This window comes from Phallusia mammillata, chromosome 1 (assembly GCF_965637545.1).
Source record: "Phallusia mammillata chromosome 1, kaPhaMamm4.hap1.1, whole genome shotgun sequence".
NCBI classification, from domain to species: domain Eukaryota; kingdom Metazoa; phylum Chordata; class Ascidiacea; order Phlebobranchia; family Ascidiidae; genus Phallusia; species Phallusia mammillata.
The window spans coordinates 29,631,118-29,655,371 of NC_137252.1; the positions used below are offsets into that span (position 1 = coordinate 29,631,118).

General features: G+C 36.7%; 1 protein-coding gene across 1 annotated transcript; it reads left to right on the forward strand.

The window, feature by feature from the left end:
- Positions 1-1,970: 1,970 nt before the first annotated feature.
- LOC145236421 (serine/threonine-protein kinase H1-like) lies at positions 1,971-24,217 on the forward strand. Its single transcript, XM_080099656.1, has 9 exons — positions 1,971-2,212; positions 2,594-2,720; positions 3,681-3,828; positions 5,702-5,800; positions 6,364-6,675; positions 7,715-7,870; positions 10,636-10,781; positions 20,646-20,757; positions 21,646-24,217. The coding sequence occupies exons 1-9, from the start codon at positions 2,170-2,172 to the stop codon at positions 21,697-21,699; spliced, it is 1,197 nt and encodes a 398-aa protein (XP_079955782.1). The 5' UTR covers positions 1,971-2,169; the 3' UTR covers positions 21,700-24,217.
- The last annotated feature ends 37 nt before the right edge of the window (positions 24,218-24,254 follow it).

Below are 24,254 nucleotides of genomic sequence, written 5' to 3' on the forward strand. Positions count from 1 at the left end.
GTAATCAAACAAGGTTTGTTGTGGAAAATGATTGCCAGACAAAAATCTTGCTGTGGCGCCTTCTGTAATTGCCCTCAGTGGCACGAGCTATTGTGTCCATCATTATTGCATTTTTTAATTGCAGCATCTTTGTTTTACTCTTTTCAACGCAGTGGCATTGATATCGTTGTTAAAAATCCAGTCCAGTTATACAACACAAAAAATGCAGTTTGCTAATTTTGGTTAGAAAGTGAGAAATTATTAATTTGTGAGGTAATATATCCAAAGCGGCAAAGTCATATCCAATTGTCACCTGAGATGATGGATCTTGTGAAGACACGGATTTGGAACTTTTTCATACTCTACATCTGATTCTGAAGGAAAACACTGCAAATCGGCGACGGTGTTTTGATTTGTCGTTGGAGACTGATGTTTTTAGAAGAACCTTACTGCTTGTAAAAATTGAAGTAAAATGTTTTTGTATGTGTAAAGTTTACACTTTTGCAGCACGCGTGGGTGTGTTGTGTGAAAATGCATGTCAAATTTAATACTCTTTTATGGTTTACTTGCACCGTTTTCCCTTTTCGGTTTATTCTGTAAGGTCACAGGTGTAAGTAAGCATCAATTGTGTAGTGTTGTTTGGTAGTTCAGCTTCTATTTAGTTCGAAAGGACTTTGACCAATCAAGTCCAACAATGGTAATGACAATTCAATTCTTCTGTGACTTAGTATTTTGTATTTTTTGTAAGATTTGGTAATTTGAAAGCAAATATTGATTACTGAAATAAAATTAAACATGATTTATGCTCTATAACATAATACCTTTTATAAGGGAGGGTTTATATATATTTTTTTAAATATATACTTTTTCCATGAAAGATTTTTTTGTAAATTGTTTAATAAATTGTGCACCTTTCATAATATTAAAAGTTGCACTGAATCCTCTTAAGATTAGTTAGCAGAAGTTTGTTATTTTATATAAGATTAAAGGGTAGTGTACTTGGAAAGTCTTAATGTTTTTAGTCAACTACAACTGTCTGTTGCAAAAGTAAGGCACTTTAAAATGTGTTCACAATCATATACCATTCACACAGATATGCTTAATGATACTTTTGTGTCTTAGCTGAGTAGAGTTGACCACGGAGCTTTAAAAGTGGGGTTATTGTAGAATGTAATTTTGAAAACTTGTAACATAGTTTAAAATAATAATGCATTGGATATAAGTAGGCACGATTATGTTAACAATTGCTTATTAGTCCAACTAGTTGATGAACAGTAAAAAAGTGTTGCTTGTGCCCTGAAAATTTGTGAACATAAAAATTGTGAACACCAAAATATGTGTTTTACCTGTAAAGGCATTGTCTCTATATTTAACAAAAGTCTCTTTACATGCAATTTCAAAATGCTCTTTTAAACATTTGTTTAGTGGCAACATTAAACAGGTTTATTTGTAAAAATTAAGTGTGAAAAAAGTGTAAGTGTAAAGGTAGAAAGTGATCAATAATGGTAATACATTAAAAACTGTAGTTTACAAGAGAAATAAACTCATTGCCATGTAATGTAGACATACTTTATGACTCCTGGACAGCAACACAAAAGAAAAAATGTTTAAGCATTTCCTGGCCAAAGCACCTCTCGTTGAAAAGAAATGGAAGAAGGCTCTGATAAAGGTGTTATTTTAGTGGCTGGGAAGTACAATTTACCTAGTTATCACCAATGCCCTCAGGGCTGGTGCTCAGTTCTCAGTAAAAGGATCAGACAATTTTCTTGATCGGTCATGGAATATTGAGCATTACCTGGCTTTGTGGGATATGGTACAGTCAGTGTAGTGTTTCAGGAAAGCAGATTTGTGCTGATTTGGTATTGCACAGAATTGTTAAAATAGAGCGTGTAACTTCATAAGGATGATGTCATATGTCTTTGAAATACTTCAAACTTAGTATTTACTGTGACTTTTGAAATTTTGAAGATTTTGACACATTTTCAGCATTTACAATTTTGTGTTGCTTTAGGCTGGGCAGAAAATAGGAAGATTGGATTAAGTTGTTAGTGTGTCTTAAATTCTGATTTGACTGCTGTGGATATATATAGTAAAGAAAGCTCTTGGATCTTTGGATATAACATCTGAAAGTTAGACAACAGTTCGCTGTTGTAAGAATGCCGATATCTGAAGTTTGTCCATTCATAATATATGGGTTGTGGATACAGTAAAATTGTCCCTGACCCTTTCGACGGTAAGATGTTTCTTCTAAAATGATTAATAAAGTCATCATTAAAGGTATAAGTTTAATGAGGAAAATACTGGCAAAAATAGACATAAAAAGCGACATGCTTTTGTTATTTAAGCGTTCAGGAAAATCCTTATGTATTCCAATGAAACCTAATGTCATAATAGAGTGTTTAGCACAGTCTAGGAAGACCACATGTATAGGAATCATCCAACACATGCTGTTAATCGTATATCGTGCACTGTACTACATGCATTCAGTGTTATTTACCCCGATGAAAGCGACCTGTATATGACGTCAAAACGTCGCAATAAAAATACATTTGCCAGCAGAGCTCTATAAACTTGATATGCTGTTAAGTTTAAAACATATCCAACTTTTTTGCAGGCAAGAAGGATGCCAAGTACATACAAGATGTAGAACCATACAAGGGAAAGGGGAAAGGAGGTCCGGGGTCCAAGCAGGCCTTCCACAATGGAGATGAAAAGGGAAAACAACCCAACAATAACAACAAGTAAGTGAGGGCATGGTTCCACTTTGTCTGCACACCTCTCCACTTTGTCCCTGGAAGTCTTTTGTTTGCTGAGACTTAGGTCTGTTTGTGGTCGTTGTTGCTGCGTTGCGATGGTTTGTATATTTGTTGATTGCCCTTAAACACGTTAAACCGTTGCTTACCTCCAATAAAAAAAATTTATGCACTGTTTAGGATTTTAAAAATATATTTGTAGCTTAGATTCCCATTTGTTACGTTAGAAAAGTCGTCGGTTTCAATGACATACAAATATTCTGTTAAATTCGATAGGTAACCCAATTTATTTCGTATTCAAATGGTTTGTAGTTTGGTGGGACCGTTATAATATTGACGCCTGTATGTTCTCGACTATGAAGCCATAGAATCAAAATCTTGTTCGTAATTGTTTCATGTAAAGCAATGTACGTTCGCTGACCTTAAAACAAGGTTGTTCAAGCGGCTTATGCGGCGAGGGCACCGACAGTTTGTGTCCTGAACAACACGTTTTGCTTGAAATATTTTGAACGTACATGACACGGTTGGATTCTATTGAATCAGGTTGGACTACCAACGGTCACATTTCTAGCCACGCACCGTTTAACTCATAATAATGTACTCATTCAAAAGCGTTCAAATTCATGGCAACAAGCCACAGTAATGAAAATATACAACGGTTTGAACGATTGAACGTTTAACGACACGCAAAAAATGAGTTTAGTGTGTGATTGAAATAAAGGGCTGTGGACCTGAAAATGGGGACCGAACACGAAGTACCCAAATTAAGCCAAAAAGTTGGCGTAAAAATAATGCCGAGTTGAAAAACATACCCAATCAAGTCCGTTTTATTAAAACTGAACCCGAACCCGACCTGAAAAAAACGACCTGATTTAAAACACTGGAATGATAGATACAAAGCTTAACGAAAAATATATATTTAAGTTCAATTGCACTGTTTCCCCTCAGGGCGACCGCCAAGTACCGGACGAAGTTCGACCCTCGTGTTGTTGCCAAGTACGATATCAAGGCGTTAATTGGACGAGGAAGCTTCAGCCAAGTTGTTCGGGTTGAACACAAGGGACTTCGACAACCTCACGCTATTAAGATGGTGGATGTAAGTGAAAACCCCATTCATTTACAAACATAAAGGTTAAGATGTCACTGATAATGGCATTAACATTTGCAGAAACGTTTGAATAATAAAGCATGTCGCTTTTTAAGTCTATTTGGGAAGTTATTTTCCTCATTAAACTTGTGGAGATATCTGTGTATAGTGTTCCAACGAATAAATACATTTATTTTAAAACGCTGTAAAAGTAGTTATCTACAACTAAACTTATGCATTTGTGGATTTAAATTTTGAATCTTTTTATCGGCCTGTGTCTTTATTCTATTACGCATTTTCTGTACATTATTTTTTCCACGCCCTGAAAATATTTTTTACGCTCGGCTGCATAATGGGATTGGCAGTGCAATGAAGCAAATATCGATAAAGGTTGGGGCTTCTGAATTAGGTGTGTGCGTAGCCTTATGTGGACGTTCAGGATTTCCAGTTGGGTGTGCGTTCAGTCAATTACGACTAAATTTTCTTTCACAACTGTCGTTGCACAAGACAAACTTGAAGGGACCGGACTCATATGTTTAAGAATCTGGTATTAGAATTCAAATCCAATCTATCGGTTACTAACTTAGGTTGCTTTAAAGCAGTGGTTCCCAAGTCCCAACCTTATGCTGATCGCGTATCACCTGGCTATTTTTTCTATCGCTGCGTACCACCTAAACCCGGTTTGAATGGGAAGACCAAGAGCTACCTATATAGACCAGTCTTTATGACTAAGTTACCACATTTCTGAAATTTACAATGTTTGCAAATCCAAAAGAATGTCCAAGCCAGTAAGCCACCGGTTTTGTCCAAAACCAAGACTGATTAATTGGGTCAGTTAAATTGCAATTTATGATTTGGATTGAATTACGTGTAGCAAAAAGCTTCTCGCGTACCACCTGAAATGCACTAATGGTACGCGTACCGCAAATTGAGAACAACTGCTTTAAAGTGAGTTAAGATTCTTGAGCATATAAGTCGTTACCTCCGGCACGCAAAAACCGTACGAAGCCTTTGCAAGCTCATTTACATCTTGTCCCGTCTCGGAAATCGACACTAATACACAGACGGCGCAGTCGGCACGCAATAGAGATTTTATCTGCGAGATGATCTCTATGTGAGTTACGGATTCGCACGATACGCATGTTTGTCGGCCAATCAGCGCTTCGTAGCAAGCAATCTTATCGAGTTCGCGGGTTATGGCAAATTGCGTGTTGGAAAAATGTTTACCTAAAAAGGCGGTCTCTGCCTGCAAAGCCGCATGTCTCGACGCCCTGTGTTTTTTTTCTGTGCCCTTGCATACTGATAACAACACCGATTGAATTGTAAGATTGGTGTACTACATGCTTTTTTGGTTACAGGTATAAAGGCTGGCAGATTTTGATAATTTAATTTACATCAGTCTGGTTTGTCTTGTGTTATGACTGTGTTTGGTGAATTTGTGATAATGTTGTTTCTAATGGCGCTCCACGTAAATTTACTCATGTAATACATTTTGCCTTGGGGTTATCCAAATTAAAATCAGAAAGCTCGTGGTGTCTTTCAAATAATATTTACGCTGTTTATAACAAGTTTAAATCACTGTACCGCTACCGATAACATTTAATAAGAGTCCCATGAAGGAAACGCGCATTTATATTTGTTCTGTTACCGTTTTCATTTGAGAAATAATTATCGGTTCTATTTTAGACCCCAAAACTCTTTGGCATTTAAATGGATCACGATCTGTGGCTCTTGGCTCTAATTTTCACTCTGGCGTTTCTCAAAAACACGCATTTTTGCAACGATCGTTTTGCAGCGCCCCTAGTTCATTTCTGTCCAACCGTTTTTGTTTTTGGTGTTAAACCAATTGCTGTCATCACGTAAATTCATTTTATTTTTGCAGGTAAAACACAAAGAAGGTCGGGACGTATGTGACGCCGAATTGCGAGTGTTACGTCGAGTCAGGCACGAATACATCGTTCAACTCATTGAAGTCTTCGAGGTAAGGTTTCATACTTGCTACAACCCTCACCTAGGATGTGTACGTATGTTTATTGATCAATAAAGGAAGTGCTTGGAACGCTACTTGCTTCCTGAACAACTTCTGTAACTTATTCGAGAACAAACATTGTTACTCGGTTTAGAGATATGTTGGTTCGTAATAATCAAGGTTATATGTTTTTCTTATTTATGCAAATGATTTCGTTGTGTTTTTTTGCTGTGTTTAACTTGAACTATTTGAAATTTGTTAATCGGCCGATCAAGGTTGCAAAGGAACAAATGAAATAAATGTTTGCCGACTCAGTAAGGGTAAAAACAGGAGAAAATTTTCGAATGTGTTTGATCTAAGCAACATTGACTTTTTAGGAAAAAAAACACAGAAAGCTTTTTTAAGAAAAAAAAACAGAGCAGTCAAAACGTGTTTGAATCTTTTGTCTTATGTGCAGCTCCAATCGTCTTTGTTTTATGTTGTTTGGGTAGATTTTAGCACGTACACATACTTAACACTGATCTTATTACATATATATATATCCACAAATCACTTTCAACATATCTCATTTTCAGGGTCCTGACAAGGTTTATATGGTGATGCAGTTAGCCACAGGAGGCGAGCTCTTTGACCGAATCATCCAACGCGGCAGTTTTTCTGAACGGGACGCCGTTAAAGTTCTACAGATGATCTTAGAGGCCGTGAGGTACCTCCATTCGCTCGGCATTACGCACAGAGACTTAAAACCTGAAAACTTGCTTTACTACCATCCTGGAAATGATTCTAAACTTCTGTTGACCGATTTTGGACTTGCCTCGACCCGGCGTTCGGGCGACGACCCTACTATGACGACAACATGTGGAACGCCAGAATATATTGCCCCGGAGGTAAAAATTAGTTTAATTGTTGATTTTAAACCTTATAAAAGTACGTATTTTGTTTTGCGTGTATTTTAGCAGGAACCTGTGTTGGGCCTCTCGCCGACCGCTAAGAATCACCTAAATTCATTAAATAAGTTGGTTGACGTTCGAATCCCTAAAATTATGTCGATTTAAAGTGATCATTTAACGCTCAGTTTGGTCGCAGTAATGGGCGTTTACGTGGGAGAATGTTGGTGTATCAAACTGTGTAGCGTTTAAACCGAATATCCCCCATATGCAATTGAACAATGCCGACTTATAACAGTGTTTTTTAACAATCCAGCCACCTAGGATTACCGTATATCACGAAAATCAGTAACCCCGAAAAAAATGAATTTCATTCATAAAAACTCCCTGGTCCCAAAATCATAATTTATAAAAACTCCCTGGTCCTAAAATCATAATTCAGTTTTGCGGCATTGAGCTTTTTGCAAAACCTTTACACACTGTTCTATTGTTTTATCAGTAATTTTAGCGGTCGAAAAGTTTCGAGAAAGTTCAACTGAAATTGATTTATTCTTGTCTATCAACAATCAGCGTCTGTTTTTCGGGAGGTCGACAAAAACACAAAGAAATGGCGTCGGCTAAAGTACATCACACTTACAACAGACGCACGCGTGTCAGCAATATTTTCACACCTACAGCTACGAAATCCGACGCCGTTTTATCTGTATCATGTGAAACATACGCGGTGGGCCTTACAGCTTAGGTGTTAAACCCCGGATCCGGTAGCAATACAACACACGCCACAGCCATTGTGTGTTCACACCTACGTAACAATAGACCCTTTGTCACGACAACAATGAAAATATATGCTCGCTTACTGCGAAAGTGTGAGGTTCTTGTAAACGGAATTTTGTATATTTCTATCTAATATCAACTATGTATTATGGCGAATAAATGTCATTCATGCCTTATTGAGCATTATTACTATTTTATATATTTTTCATGCTAGCATTTGTCTAAAAGTGCCCTTAAAAACACTTAACATTTTATGTTTATCCAGGTTTTACAAAGGAAACCATATACTTGTTCGGTCGATGGTTGGGCTTTAGGAGTCATAACCTATATTCTACTCAGTGGTACAATGCCATTCGACGATGAAAATAAGGGAAAGCTATACAGAATGATCATTCGCGGTGACTATACTTTCAATGGAGACGTGAGTACCACTTGTGATACCCTTAGTTGTATGACATTTCACACAGGAGACGGGAACGTCGGTTTAGAGATGGGTTATGCGAGGTTGTCTAAAATTTCATATGGGATTGAACTGAACCAACTAACCGTTTCTGCGTTTTTTGGTTTCCCTTTTTTACCAGTATTTGATAAAACCTAAAATGTTATTCAAACTGTTAAAGTTTTCTCAATAAGACAGTTGTTTTTTATATAAATTTTTCGGGAAATTCAACTTTAAATGAGCCTTGGGCAAATGTAACAACCTTATAAAGTGGCATTATGAAATTATTAAACGTTTATTGTTAAAACGTTTTTTACGTAATGCCAAGAAATTAAATTATAAAAGGTTTTGTTTTGCCTTAAACCAAGATTATCATTAATAAAATCAATCCCATAAGCAGGTTTCACATAACACAGTCAAAACCTCAGCAAAACAACACTTCAAGCCAATCATCATCTACCAGTATGCAAAATTTTTCACAGAATATATTTCTGTAACAAAGGTTGCTTAAAAAATACCAAATTATAGCCAATACATTCCGGAAAGGTGCTTAATGTCGAAAATATTTCAACCATTGAAACTTTCCGAGCAATTTGAAGTGGAAAAAATAAAATCGTGACGGATTACGATGCTAAGAACAATAGCCATGAAGCCTTGACTTAAAGTTGAGACGTTGAGCGACGATAAAAAATAAGCTGACTGATTGCATTCCTGTAGGCCGCGCGCAAGAGCACAAAAGAAACCCGGATTTCAATTTTTACTTGCGTGCTTAATGAGAAAGAAGGCCCGCGGGTTATTCAACAAAATTGTCGTTTCGTGATGTTTGTCTCGACAAGCCAACAGCCTTAACTACCACCTTCGCTTATCCTGGACCGTTGCCTTTACTTGCTATGTTAAATTAATCGGATTTATGGTGCTCAACCGTCTGATAGCTCTTTCCAGTGGTCCATTGTTTTTTTAAGTTTCAAATGTTTGTTTTGTGGCCGACAGAGGTTTTTAATTTCCTTCGTTTTAGGATTTCATGCACTGCCCACCTCGCTTTTTTACGGCCGGCTTAAGAGGCTATACGGTTGTTTGGAGTGTGGACAGTGAGAGCGATTTTAAAAGTTTACATAAGCTTTCTGGCCAGGTTTTGGTTTCAGTCCGGTTAATTATGTGCCACACAGATTTGATTAAAGATTTTAATAACTGCAGTTCCCTTGTTTGTGGAAATATACAATCCTTTGCCTGTGACATTTGTAACAAATGAACATTTTACTATTATTTGCATTTTCGAACAAATTTACAATTTAGTCAACTTGGCAGAGACAATTAAAATTGCATTTATCTCCAATAAATATAATCTTACTTTTATCAACAACCAATACAAAAAAGTTTTCACGATTTGGGCTAATGTTCTCATTTTTTTATGTGCATACACGCAAGCTAATAAGTATACTGGGAGCACTGTATATATGACTTATTCATGTATATTTTACATTCCTCAATTGTTTTTGCGCGTTAAAAATGTGCAAATGTACCAAAATTAATCTTCAGGCCATTTTCGTAACCATTTTGCGCTCTGTCTTGGCCTATATTTACCACATAGATTTAAAGTACAATTCGCGCGAAAAATTACTTGACCTTCGCTAGTCCAATATCGTCGTTGTAATTTTAACGTCACCCACTGGCACGCTAAGACGTAGTGACGCCAATAGCTCTATCATACTGGCATTTGGACCATTTGCAAACACCGCTCCTACATTTAAACTTTCGCCCAGTTATCTAGGTACGATCTGAGGTCAAATGATAGCATTTTCTCGAAGCGCCGTAGCCCGAAATCGCTACAAGGGACTCTTTTAACTGTTTGCTTGAATCTGTGCAAAGGTTGCGTGCTGTTTTGCTAAGATTTAAACTTTAAGTATGTAAAGATACGGACCCTAGAACTGACCTTTCCTTAGATATAAATTGAAGTATGTACTTATACGAAATTCATATTTTATCGTTGTTTTTGGCGTTTTGGGCCAAGAAAACACACTTGCGAAACCAATTGTTATATTTATTCATGCGATTTCTCATTAACACTGATCAATGTTTTACAACCAACAATGTACATTGCACATATCTTTCGCGAATTGCTGCGCCCCGTTAGTTTTTGCTATCTATTAGCAAAATTTTTGCTATCTACATATTCAGAACCACGAAAACAGCCTTGAATGTTTGTTTTTTTGAGCGATGTGGAGTCCTATAAAATGTAGAAAACCATCAGTTTCGCTTAAAAATAGCCGAACTGCTATTGTTAATGTATGTCTATTCCAGTTCAATTTTCTACACTCTCGCCATTACAACTTTATGATAAACACGTTTACAAGTTGTTTTATAGAATTTAGAGTCATATAAACGAAAAGGTATTCAGTAACGTGAATTGAAATGAGTCAAACTATCAATGTTAAATCGAGTAAAAAGTTCAAATTCTTGCCATTACATTTTTTTAACAGCTTAAAATGTTGTTTTATTAAATTTAGAGACATACAGACCTACAAAATGTATCAAAAATATAACGTTAGTTAAATCAGCCAAGCTAGCATCTTTTGGGCCGGGTGAAATTTTCAAATTCACCTTTTGGAGAATTCAGAGGCACAGAGAACAATAAAATGTATTGAAAATGTAGAAGTTGTCCCGTTCCTCTAAATCAGCCAACATACATTATTTAGTCCCTCAGGTAAAATTTTCAAATTCTCGCCATTACAAGATTATTATTTCCGCAGCCATGGCCGCAAGTCTCCCAAGCAGCCAAGGATTTTGTGACCGGTTTTCTAACGCTGAATCCGGAAGAACGACTTTCCCCTGCAAAAGCTCTCAAACACCAATGGGTCGCAAACCATTCGATCCAGTCGAACAAAAACCTCCACAGGTAACATTAAGCTACTTATCCGGTAATGCGGCATCCTTTTGCGGATGTGAATTAGCCTAAGGGTAGCTGACTTGTTTAATGTCACTTGAATTTGTAACACACAACGTGTGTGTGTATGCCCTGCCAAATAGTTTCATAATTATATCGTTCCTTATTGCTTTTTTGTATCAGATAATTCGACGATTTTTTTGGACTGAAAACACTTTTTGGTGTTTAAACTATAAAAACGTTTTCAAAGATTTTTATAGGGTGTTTTGGGCTGCAACAGTCAAACGTTATTTAATTTTTTTAGTTTTTTGCCGTTTTTTAGACACTAATTTCGATTTTCGTGAATTTATTTGAAATTCCAAGCCTTAAGGTCAAATTCTAAACCGAAGTTTTCATGTAAGCAAATATATACAGCATTTCCGGTATATGCAAGCGAAATACGAACGCGGCTTTTACTTTTAAGAAAACCGTACTCACATCCCAAAGTCCATGACTCATATATACCTATTTGTCACATATATAGACAGTTTGTGATCACATTTAGAAATCCAGCAATTAAAGTTACGAATATCCAAACGGCACGACATTGCGTGAAACGTGCAGTGCTGAAAATTCTCTGGTTTTACGAATATTTGATTTTGCAGCTTTAAACGTTAAACTGACATTTGTGGTAATAAACGCAGCTGCAGCTTTTCCACAAATGAGGTTTTGGTAAATTTTTATACCGGTGTGGCGAATGTAATTGTAATACCGCTTCAGAGAGTGCCTGTTTTTTGACAAATTTTTCTTTAAGATTTTCAAGCGGTTTGCGCAACAAGTAATTGGTGGCTTTAATCCCCACTTGGACTTTAAGTATTGTAAAGTTGCAACAGTGAGCTCAAAAAGGCTTGTATAACCAGATTTCGAGCCGTGCTTCTCAAGGCAGATTCGGGCTTTGAGTTTGCATAAAACAGGCTTCATTCGGGCCTGACTTTACACTTAGGATCTTTTGTGCCGCAATTGGGCCCTGTTTTATAAAAAGTTGGGTTCGGGCCCGGGTTGAGCCTCGTACTTTAGGGTTTGGGTCCAAATTTTATAGGCCAGTATACAACTATAGCATATAGTGTGTAAAAAATCTTATTCACATAACTTGCTCCTTTTTTCAAAGTTTGTATGATTTTTATGTTCCCAAAGTTGTATTTCAAACAGATTTTTTATTGCTAATAACATATTTAACACTACAGTACTTAATATTTTGCGTTTGGGCAGAATGACAGTGCAAAATTTTCGCGTGGGTGTCCTAAGCGGGAAAAACACTTGAAGCTAGATTACGTGGTCACTGGTCTGAGATTGCGTACACATAATTGCAAGGCGGACAAAATGTGACGCGAAAATGGTGCGAGAAAAAATGTTTACCGCGAAACCTGTTTTTTGGATTAGATCTGGGAAGCAAAGATATTATTTTCTGCTACGTGGCAGTAACTAAAAAAGTATATGCGTGTTTTAGCCATGTTGAAATATATGTATAAACAAGTAAGTAAGTTTATTTGCACTAAACGATTACATCGAAAAAAGATGTTAAAAATATTCATTTTTTGGATGTGCTTTGACAGTTTTTTTTTGTGTTTTTTCTTGGTTTTGCAAAATTTGATCCACTTTTTTCCTGTGTCACTTTGCACAACACTACAGTTCATTCTCAGTGTGATGTGAAATCAATTCGTAGGTAAAACTACTAAAATTCAAATGAAATTAATCCAATACCCAGTGTACAAAACCTCCGACCAAACAGGATTAACCGGTTTACGATTTTTTTACAAAACAAATATATGGTCTAAGTTTTACAATCTTGAGTTCCTTATTACAAACGAATTTGAGTCGAAATTTTCAGGCAAAAATAAACAGAATTTCTCGCAGGTTGCTCAGAAGACAAAACCACAAAACAATTTCTTTCGCTGAAGTCGAAAAATCATTTGCATATATTCGTCCGTAAAAAGCACGCACGCTAACTTAAAAAAAAGTCCCGTTTGAGCTTGTTGAAAATCTTAAATTAACATTAAATCGTTAGTTTGGAGACGAAGATTTCGCCGAACACTTCAGATTTCAGTGTCCGTTGATCGTTAATTGTTCGTCCGACCTTGGGAACCGCGCTAAGCTTATCTTTTAATGTTGCGTTTGTCCGCACTTTGACCCCGTTTTCGTGTATGATTTCTATAGTCTTGTTTGATCGGACGTTACGTGGCGTTATACGTTTTCAAGTGCTTGGAATTCGGCTGTCTGTTGTCAGTGTGTTTGCTTCAAGGACGATCGCTCTGTTTTGGTTAAATGGGTGTATTGCCTTTAATTGGCTTGACACCGTTTTTCGGGTAATAGGGCATTTGAATGTTTGGAATTTGTTTAATAATACAGATCAGAAATTGAGGAAAACAATACTATGTTGTATAGATTAGTATTTAAATTTACAAATTTTGCATTTCTAAAAAAACATTTGAATTACGGAACGCTACATTTAAATTTATTCCTTTCCAAAACGTAAAAGTTTAAGTTTTATTTTTTTGTGATTGTAGGTCATTTTGAAGCGAATTTAAAGCAATAAAATAACAAAACGTGGTCCCTCATGTCGTACTTTTAATGGCTGTATGTCTTTTGTGACGCCTTGAGTATAATAGAATCGTTAAGTACTTTTTCATAAAAAGAAATGTCTGTTGAAATGTATTTTTTGTTCTAATGAAAATATGTAAATATAAATTTATGGAAATCGAAATCAAAAAAGTCCGCCGTTTTGTGGACAATGTAAATAAACTGTCGTAAATAAACGAAGACAAATATTTCACACAATTTTTTTTCTAATTTCCAAGAAAAACGGCTTTCAGTTTACCTTTAAAGTCGGTTAGGTAATTGATTACATAATATTTTGTAAACTCCAAAATCGAACGGAAATTTAAAGATACCCAGAACCTAAAACACACTTACCCTTTTAACAATAGAATTATCATCCTCAGTTTATTTTTGCCGTCGGGCCACGTTAATATTTGTCCTAGCAGTCTATCGGCACCGCTAATAATGGGGCTTTGTTCGGTCATAAAGGCTATTTCTCGCAAGGATGCTTACAAAAGCAACACTGACGCTGTTTATCAGGTAACCATCTATCAACAGAGCGCTCTGCTCTTCAAAATTCCGGTTCTGTGCGAAAAAAACGTACATTGCTTCCGTGTTTCACGAAATTGTGATGACACAATGTGCATTGTGTACTCTAAAGTTTATAATTAGCGAATGACCGCACCGTAAATGATTAGGCATTTTTTGTTTTACCAATAATAATAAACTGTGCATTTTTGCAAGAAATTTCTTTGTTAAGGTTGAACGTAGTCGCAGTGAAAAACTATTGCGTGTTTTCATTCAAAACGGTCCAGGTGTGTCATTCAAATTGTTGGTTAGGTTAAATGTAACACATTGTACCAAAATCACAAAAACTATTTTTATTCTTTCCATATTTTTCCCCCTTCGATTTTTGTTGATATCAGATTCACTCTTGCAAACTTTGTGCCTTATTTTTTTCGGCAAACAAGGTTTGTTTTTTTAGCATTCCTGGCTTGTGGTTGTTGTGATTGCCATGCCTGGAGTATTTTGGCAATGGAAAGTGGCCCACATTGCAGCTTAACTTGTAAATTGAAATCAAGTTCGACCAACAACTTGAAATTTCAAAAGGTTTTTATCGGCAGAAGGTGGAATTATAGGATTTTGTGGCCACAGCCGTTTTGTCAAGTCTGAAAAAGTGTTGCTTCTACGACGTTTGTTGGTCTTGTCTGGATGTTTGCGACTAAACTGAAACTTTCAATTTGATCGTTTAAAACCAACAATCTATCCTAGACCAGATTGTATTGCATGTCATCTTAAACAGTTTTTATTGCACATCCTTTTGCACGTCAAGTTTAAGCAGTGTCATTCTTTAAGTTTTTTGCATCCTTTTGCGTAAACCGAATTTTCAAGCTTTTGTGTTATCTAGGTCTAGGAGTTAGCAATACGAATCAAAAACCTTAAAAAAATAGCAGCGTTTAACCTCATATGTATCGTTTTAACCATCAAGGATTAAACAAAATCGTGCAATATCCCTCAACAAATTATGAATTAACCTAATTCGCACTTACAAAAGTCAAGTCATAAAGAAACAGGAACATTACAGGCTTTAAGATGCTTAATTAAAAGTCAAAAAAGTATTGTATATCTGCTAAGGTCAACATACACACGTATACTGGGAATGCTTGGGAGACCGGCTTCACTCGGTAAAACGCCTTCAATGGGTCTGACATACTATGGAATCTTGTATGTAGCTGTCATAAAAATGTGCGGCAGTTTTGACTAGTAACAAATAACTTAAAAATTCACCGAAACGGCATTTTTTCGCCGTTGCAACAATCTCATGAAATCGGTAAATCTCGATAAAGCTGAAACAATCGGATTAATTGACCGCTTGCAGTTCGCGGAAACTCTTAACGTTGTAATAAGTCGTGATCAGACCTGGTATCGATGTTGGCCTTCTTTCGTTACTCTGTTTACAAACTTCCGAGACCTGTATGCCTTTCTTTTGACAAGGTCTCCTAAACAATGCCCATGTTATAGTAAGTCGATCAAATTTTGTCGCGATTTTGTAATCAAATGTTATGTCTTTAAATTGTTCGACTTGTTTCTGCGAAAGGTCAATCCAGTTTAAAGTGATTGTTCGGGTATTTTTGAAAGCTTAAAAGTAAAATGTATGATTAGCATATAAAGAAAATAAAAGAAAGTGAAATGTATGATTAATATTGAACGAACAAAAAGAAACCGAATGTGCTTTCCACAATATTCTGTCCATTTTGTCCTGATATTTGCCACAACCGAAATGGTCAGTTCGTTGATGGCCTGGTCACTACTAAATTGGAGAATAGTACGATGTTTAGGCATGTTGAAAGTGATTGCGTGAAATCTATTTATTTCACAATAACTGTTGTAAACTTGCTACAGAAATTTTCAATTCATTGCAAAGTCGCATAACGAGAGTCGAGTTTTGGACACAGTCACTTTTTTGGCAATTGATGTTTAGAACGCCAAAGTGTTGATGTCTTTTTACACATTTCTTTATGTGGATATTACCTGGTTCTTACACTCACATTGTATTTTTCATGTGTATAACTTTTACCAAACTGATTTATTCCTTCCATGGGTGGTTATTTCACACTTTTTGGTGCAAACGCCCGCCCGGCCAAGTTAACTATCCGTTGAGACTGATGCACGTACATAAATTCGTCTTCTTCGCCAAATTAATTTTTTACGCAACATACGAGTAGATGTTTATTATTAATCCAAGCTCATAGCATCGCCACAGTGTTTTCGGTTCATCCAAACCGGTTCCGTCGGACGCCGCACGATTCAAACATGACACCATCTAACTCAATATGCAGGTTTCAAATCTTCACATCACATAAACGGTGTCAACAAGTAGCAACCAAAACTACTTGAAATATCAGTGTGAGCTCGCAAGCAATATTTGTGGCCATAGCTTCGTGATAGGGCCGTCACTAAACCGTACCAACACAGGACCTCTCGAGGCCGACACTTGTCTCTGTGGTGACTTGCAGTGCCGATATACTGGCTGTTTCTGTCGCACTAAAGCCGCAGAATGTGCAGTGTTAAAAGATTAGCTTTGTAGTTGCTGGTACCGTGTGGTTTTCGGCTTGTTCTCTAGGCACTAATTCGGAGGGAACACCCTGGTCAAAACACTCAATGACGTAGGGCACTGGCCCGTGCTACCTTCTTACGTCACCTCGGTACGTCAGTTTAAACAAAGTTTAGGTTTTATACACGTTTGTATGTTTCGTTTAGGAGAAATGTACAGCTTAGGTTGTTTCCGTGCCTGATTAAAAATTATGTAATAATAGAAAATAGTCTATTGTGTAAATTGTATAAAAAGGGAAGGCCTCCTTTGTGAAACTTGTTTTGCCTATTCAAATATCTAGAAATTAATTTTCAACCTGTAACAGCGTATTACGTACGTTAATATTATGCTAATAGTAAAATTCACAAACCATCTAAATAAAGATTTGTCATTATTCGAAAAAAGCCCGGTCACAAAATAACAATCCACAAGTTTCCAGAATAATTTGGAACTTCCCGTTTTACTTGTTTTAAAATTTTGAGCGAGTAGGACAATCTTTTTTTGGCCAGAAAAACTTGATGTAAAAGTGGGTGGTGAAGTAAAAACATTGAGAAGCTTCGGCCTAAACATCAGTCCTTACTCATATGAATAAATTACCTTCTTCCTGTAACTCCAACCTTGATGCCCAGCAGGTTTAGTTCTTTTAAAAGTTCTCGGTCATAATCTGTGTGGAGTTGCGAGCATCGGTAAAACAATTCATTAATCATCGTACCGTCGGCGCCTTTGGCTTATTCCTTGAATAACAGGCATCCATTGTATGGACGAGATATAAATTTGTAAATATCAGGTCGCCTGATCCACTGGTATGTGTGGGCAAACGATTTGTTGTTCACCAACACTCAGACCTTATTGCGCAAGAATGTTGAAAAAGATTTGTGCTACGAATTTAAGTACAGTGGTTCCAAACCTAATGTTTAAAAATCTACATGTAACAGTAATATATGGGCTTCATAAAAAAGCAGAAAAAAATTGTTACTTTTATATTTCATTGCAAAAGAATTTTAAGAAGGATTTCAACACTGGTGCTAAAAGTTTATTTAAAATTTTGTGGTTGCGTTGAAAATATCCTTGACTGTGTGGTTGCTCATTCTCTCGTTTACCGGGTATGTGGTTTTAAACATTTAGATTAGATACATGGCGAAGCATCAATGAACCCCTGGATGCCTTCACGACTGTATTTTGTGTAAACAACAGCATGTCTATAATTAAAATAAGACTTCAAGTGCACTTAATATAGAGTATGATGATTTTTATATGACTTAAAGGCAGTTTTAAGTATACATTATATCTTTGGAACACTTTACACGGATCTGTTTAAGTTCAATTAGGAAAATAACGGCCCAAGAATACGTCTATTTTGGCCTTTATTTTTCTCATTAACATTACATCTTTATAGCGTGGTTTCAAAAGTTTTGTTTGACAAAATGTATTGTCATTGTGCTAAAATCCGAAATGAAACAGAATAAAACATATTTTCAAAATACTTTAATTTATGCGGTATTGGGCGTTTTCAATTTCAAGATTCAATAAGAGCATAGGCGTCTTACGAAGTAGAATATTTAATCAGTGGTTCAGTTAACTGGCAGTTAATTAAAACCGAGCTGTACAAAATCTTAACACCGGGCGGATATTGAGATGATTAAACCTGATATCAGCGTTTACGACAATCACCAATTACAACCCGTCGACAATAGCCCAGTATAGCTTCTGTACAATTCGTTCCACATACAAGTGCTGATTAAACGATTTTGCATGTATGGAATTTCCCATTTTTGGAGTTTTTGTGTTCTGTGGTGGTTTTTGACGGCTTCTCGGAAATCGTGCATGGTAGATTTTAAGTCACCCAGTGTGTTAACACCGTTTTATAGACACTTGTTGTTAAGTGCGGTTTTACTTGCGAAAAATTTGTTTGGGAAGTTTTAGGCCTGTTTTTCATTGTAAAATATGTAAAAACCGGTATACAATACACAGCCGGATTTGGGTGTGCTGAAATTGACTTTTTTTACTGTTTTTTTGCTGTAAAATATGTTAAAAATACTAGGCTTGATGCCTTTTCTTTAATGACGAATATAACGTCTTAAACATACGCAAAAAGCGACATGCTTTATTATTTAAACGTTTCGGCAAATGCTCATGTCATCATCAGTAATGTGTCTTTTCCTATTTTCTTAAACTGTATTTTAACGTTTATTACGCATCATTTACATAAAATACGATGTAGGTCTTTTAAAAAGTTGCCTAAAAGGCAAAGGTGCAGAACATTGTGCTTGTTTGTTTTTGGTTACCTTAGGATGCGTCGACTCGCAAAGTTCGTACTCGTTTTATTTACATGCCCAAATCCCGAATATGGATTTAAACCAAAAATAGCTTTATAAGTATGAAACAAATGGATTTCATTTTTACATTGACGTGGGAAACTTCTTTAAAAGGTTCTGCTGAACGTGGGCATGCGCCGTGTTTTTGGCGACCAAATCCGGTATAGCGCATAAAATTCATTTGAGAAAGTGTTAACGATTTGATTCCGTATAATGTGATTAGAAACCGCAATTATGCTTTGTGTTAAAACAAAACGGCCGGGCTTCAAACAAAAAAGCATCACGATCCAAAAATTCATCGTAATTCCATCAACAGAACGCTCCAAGGCAGATTAAACAATATTAGCAGTTATCGTAGGCAGTCTGTTACCGTAACCTCCAGTTTGAATTGGATTTGCGGAGGTGTCTTGTCCCGTGACCAAGCAAACCGGTTAATTCCATGGTTTTACGTCTTCTGGTAATGTCACAAGGTTTTTAATCCAGATTTAGCTTTCAGACATTTTGTTTTCAGCAACGGTTTTCTTAAGTCGCACCAACGACTGTCTGTCTTGCAAAACAAATATTTAAACAAAGTGCATGAAAATCGACTGTAAATAGAACTGAGATTTTTTGAGTCGATACCATATAATAATTTCCCTGTTTTTCCAATCACACAGTTCAATGTTACCTTATCTGGGGTTTAATGTGTGAATTTAAATTTTTACTGTCATAAGTTTTTTCTGCGTATGGTTGGTTGCAGTGATTCGTTTGGATTTGACGTTGCTTGTATTAAATAAGCTTTGTGATATTTGCTTGTGAAACAGACTTTTATTTTAAAGAGTGGGAGCACTCTTTCGATAGTGGCAAACTTTTATGGGAAATACAACAGCAAAAGATACTATATGTATAAAATAAGTTGTAGCAATATTTGTGTTTTCTCTAATAAAAACCAGTCCAATGTTGCCGTATTCTGAATGCTAAACGTATTTTCAGTTTTGCACTAAAATCTTTTTGTCCAGAAAACTGTGCTTCTATTGTATGGTAATTTTTCAAAAACACATGCATTTTGTCGAAATTTTGTCATGGCCTGTGTCTGACCCTTTGTATCGTATTCTTAGCAGCCAAGCAAAGCCCTTCTGTGATTTGTAAAATATTTCGTGACATTTCAAACATAATTGCAGTGTTTTTTCGTTTTGACATCCGCATAATGCAGACTTCGAGGCTCTGTAATCGCTACAGCCATTGTGTGACAACAAGCAAGTTGTGACGTAAACGGAAGTTAAGACAATGGCGTCCATTGACAGATTAACGGACTTGTGACGCTAATAACTGCCTTTATGCGTTAACAATGACCCGGTGACCTTGGTTTACAAATGTACTCGTCCAGTAGAGACTTTGAATGAACTTTAGTTGGAGATAAAATCGAACTTGCAAAACACAACCATTTTCGACCTCGTTTATTTGTAGCGTCAAGTCCAGTGTTTGACATTTGTGTTTTTTTAATTGTTGCCTAATTTTTCACGTTTGTTTAAAGGTGAATTATACCTATTTGGTTATTAGGTTGCTTCAATTTCAAATGTTTTTTTTATATATATTTAGCTGTTTGTTTAAATCAGTGGTTCCCAACCTTTATCGACGAATTCCTCACTTAACAAATTAAAACATTATAATTCCTTCCCAATAGAGACCGTAGATGCTAAATCATACAAAGATTATTTAAAATTAGATTTTTTATCAACTTTACGGCTTATATTCCCAGAACTGAAGTGTATATTTCAACCACACCTATCAATTAAAGTAAATTCCTCTGGTTTAAATTATTACATATAATTTGAAAAATATGAGAAATCTTGAATGATCGACTGATCGTAGTTTGAACTCAAATTAACAAACCCGTGGTTTTGCAATTCTCAGGTCGATTTCAACGAACCTATTAAAACGAGCTTCGTCAAGGAACAGCAATAAATCGGCGCAATCCGGCCGTTCGTCCAAATCCAACCGTTCCTTGAGATCACAACATAGGAAGGTAAGGCAATGCATCACTTGCCATTTCCACGTTATAAGCAGTGAAAATGTCGCCCATGATTAATTTTGTGCCAAATTTCAATGTTGCAAATATATGTGCTTCTGTTCTGCTTCTGCTTTTCTGTGAGTTGGCCCATACAACGATTTTGATGTTACAAACAGTTTTAAATTACCGAAACCACAATGTCACCTGTAATTTCTGGCGATTTGGAAACGGAGTATCGTGTTTTGTAGCGTTGTATTCTGTAGTATGGAGAATTGAACATGAAATTGGGGTAACTAAAGATCACATTCCTATTACGTTGACTTGAAGGCTTCCGTTAATATTAACTGGTTCATGGTCATAACACGTTAACACGCAAACATTCAGCGTGTTGCGTGAATCACCAGTAAATACGCGCGCACCACTTACACTTCAGCAAATGTTGTTGTTGTGTGCAACACACACATTTGATAGGACCAGAAAGAAAACCTTTTTACGTTAAATGTAACATATTTTGGCATGATATATTATCGAATTAGACCCGAAAGTTAGGTTGGCTGATTAAACCATTTTGACAGTTGGTCTGCGTAAAAATTAAATGCTCGACTGTGCAAAAAAAATTTATACCCTACGTCAGGTGTCCAAACTGTTTTTAATAGGAAGCATTTTTTATTGGGTGAAGACGGCCGCGGGCCACCTATTTTTGGCGTTTTCTTCGCATTTGGCTCGCGGCCCGCCCTTTGGACACCCCTGCCCTATATGTAAATGCGCATTTCTGCAAAGAAAATCAATCTACAAATCTTTATTGTAGCCGAGTTGTCTAACTCAGGTCCCAACCCGGCTTATCTTACACCATGGTATAGTGCAGTCGCGTTAACAACTTCTCAAACTGTTTATTTCTTGCAGGTAAAAGCGAAGGAGCTGGACGAAATATTGAAGAAGTACAACTACTATCAGTGACAGCAACCTTTCGAATCCAAAGCTGAGCCTCGTTTTGGCTCCGCAATCATAACAACACGCACTGCCGTTGTCAAAACCCTCGCCCTGTCGACCCGCGCCGGATATTTGTCCAGCGAACCTCAACGTGACGTCACAAAGGCCCTGTGTGACGTCACCGCGCCCCGAAATGGACCCGAGTTGTTCCAGGCGGGTGCGAGTTGTCTTTGCTTCGCCGCGGAGATAAACTTTGTGTGGGACTCGGAGTCGTTTTGTCACTCGGCGATGCAGGCCACAAAAAACTTGATCGCTTCAACGTTCGTGCATCGCTAAGCCTCAACTAAATACGAAGCTCGAGTATGTATAAGATTTTGGACCTATACACAAACTTTTGGTTAATCCGAATCCGTTTGGACCAAAAAAACTTGTCCGGATTAACCGATGTCGATTATTTAAAGCCTTACCACATTACAAATCATTTGTAACCCAATTTTTTTGTTAAATGTCCGAATTAGGCGAAGATCCGGATTAACCGAATTCGGTTTAACCGAGGTTAACTGTAATTGAAAATAAGAAAGGACAACTTTTTTGGGCTAACAATTGCCATGCTATATAATATAGTTCTCTTTCTGAAATAGTATTGCATTAAATCAAACATATGGTGCTATTGTGAGGCAAAACCAAGAAGTTCTTTTTCAAATCTACATATTCTTTGTTTTTTCTTCGATTTTCTAATTTCCTTTTCATTGCCCTATTGTTACACAGGCTTAAATTTTGGGTTGTTTTGTTGGGTTTAGTATCAAGTTGTGTGGATCCAAGAAAATGTTAAAGCTCCTTAGCTCATACTTCATCAGAGCTTTAACATAACTTCGCTTTGTACGTTGGTTATACCGCACCACTCAAATCCTCTTTGTTTTTCAACAAACTGATCACGAAGTTTTACTGGGAAATTTTTCTCCGCAGCCAATACGCATAAACATTCTGCACAAAACACGCCTCATAGATTCTCCTATACATGACGTAATTATCTTAATTCGCAATTTATATTTATATCATTCGGTTATTTTGGGTCCGCAAAGTTGTTCAAAATATTCTAGTGCCTTGAAATGAAAATAATGTGACCAAATCTAAACGTTTTAATACGGTTCTTTATGTAATGTTTGAATGGTAAAAAAAAATTAAAAATGACAATCAAAAAGCTCTGAAATGAGTTTACTAAATGTTAACAGTGTCTATGTTATTTTTTCACCTCAATTGTACCTTCCAACGGTGCTTTTTCCAAATTTTGCATTTTTTTATTAACGTCATGAACCGTTCGTGCGTCGGGGCATTTAAAGTGTGCTAGTCGATTCGGTTCTGGTCAGTGCTCCCAGGCGAGCTGTTATTTCCGTGCGGCAAAACAGACGTTGATAGCCCGCGGGCGTCGAGCAATCCGAGCATCCCTTTGGGCAATGCACGCCGCGGTCCGCAATCTCTTTGCGATCAGTGGTAAAGGCCTTTGTGCTCGTTTACCTGCTTAACAATCAGGCGAGCAAAGCAGCGCCTTGTCCATTTGGCACCTGTTATTTCAAAGCGGTAACAAAACAACATTTTTAGGCTCAACCAAATAGCTTGACTTGTTTGTACAGCTGTTTTCGGGTTATGTGAAAAGCACGTTACTAAATTTGTGCCCGTTTTTTTCACCTTTTTCAATCCTTTTTGGTTGTCTTCCGCTAGCATTAGGTATTTAGGACTATTAACCCGACAAAATTCAGTTCTTTTTCGAATTGTCGCTTTTTAAAGGAGTTTGCTTATTTTAAAACCAACCAAAACCTATTTTATTGCGTCACATGAAATAGTGTGTGGCATCACTGGGCGAACTTGCGCCCTCTAGCGGATTTTTGTTAACACTGTGACAAACTTTTAACCTTATTTTTGTTTAATTCACCATACATTGCAACTTTTTCCCATTTTTTGAATTGTGTGCGAAATGTTACTTCTTTGATCGTGGCTTTTGACGACGCCGTTTTTAATGGAATTGGTACTTTTTATGTTATTCGTTTTTATGCTCTGGTAAAATTTAAAGCAATTTTAGTTATTTTAGTGGCTATTCATGGTCCATGTCCCGTTGAACAGCTTATAATTTGCTGACATCTTACGTTGGGGTTACTGCTCGCAAGAGCCTTCCATTTTGTACATCAAATCAAATCTTTTGTGTGTTCCTCTTTTATAGGCTAATTCAATGATGACCCACGACATTTTCACACTTAGATGAACCCTCCCCAATGCGTATAAGCTACTAGAACATTGCAACTTATTCCAAGAACCTAGAAGGCTACGTAGTGAGACAGAATATGGTTCCTACTATTGCTCAATTTACATTTAGATGTTAAAAACAGCTTGTATTTATGGTTGAACTTCTAGTTAACAGCTTAATGTTGTCCTTCTTGCTTCTATTGCATCGTTATATTTCCTCGTTATAATTTTGTTGTGTGCTTTCGAGTTTTTGACGGGCGCATCTCGCACGTTATGCTGCAAAATAAACGTGTTCCGACGCCAAAAATCATGTTTTTTGACCAACTGGCTATAATTAACCCTGT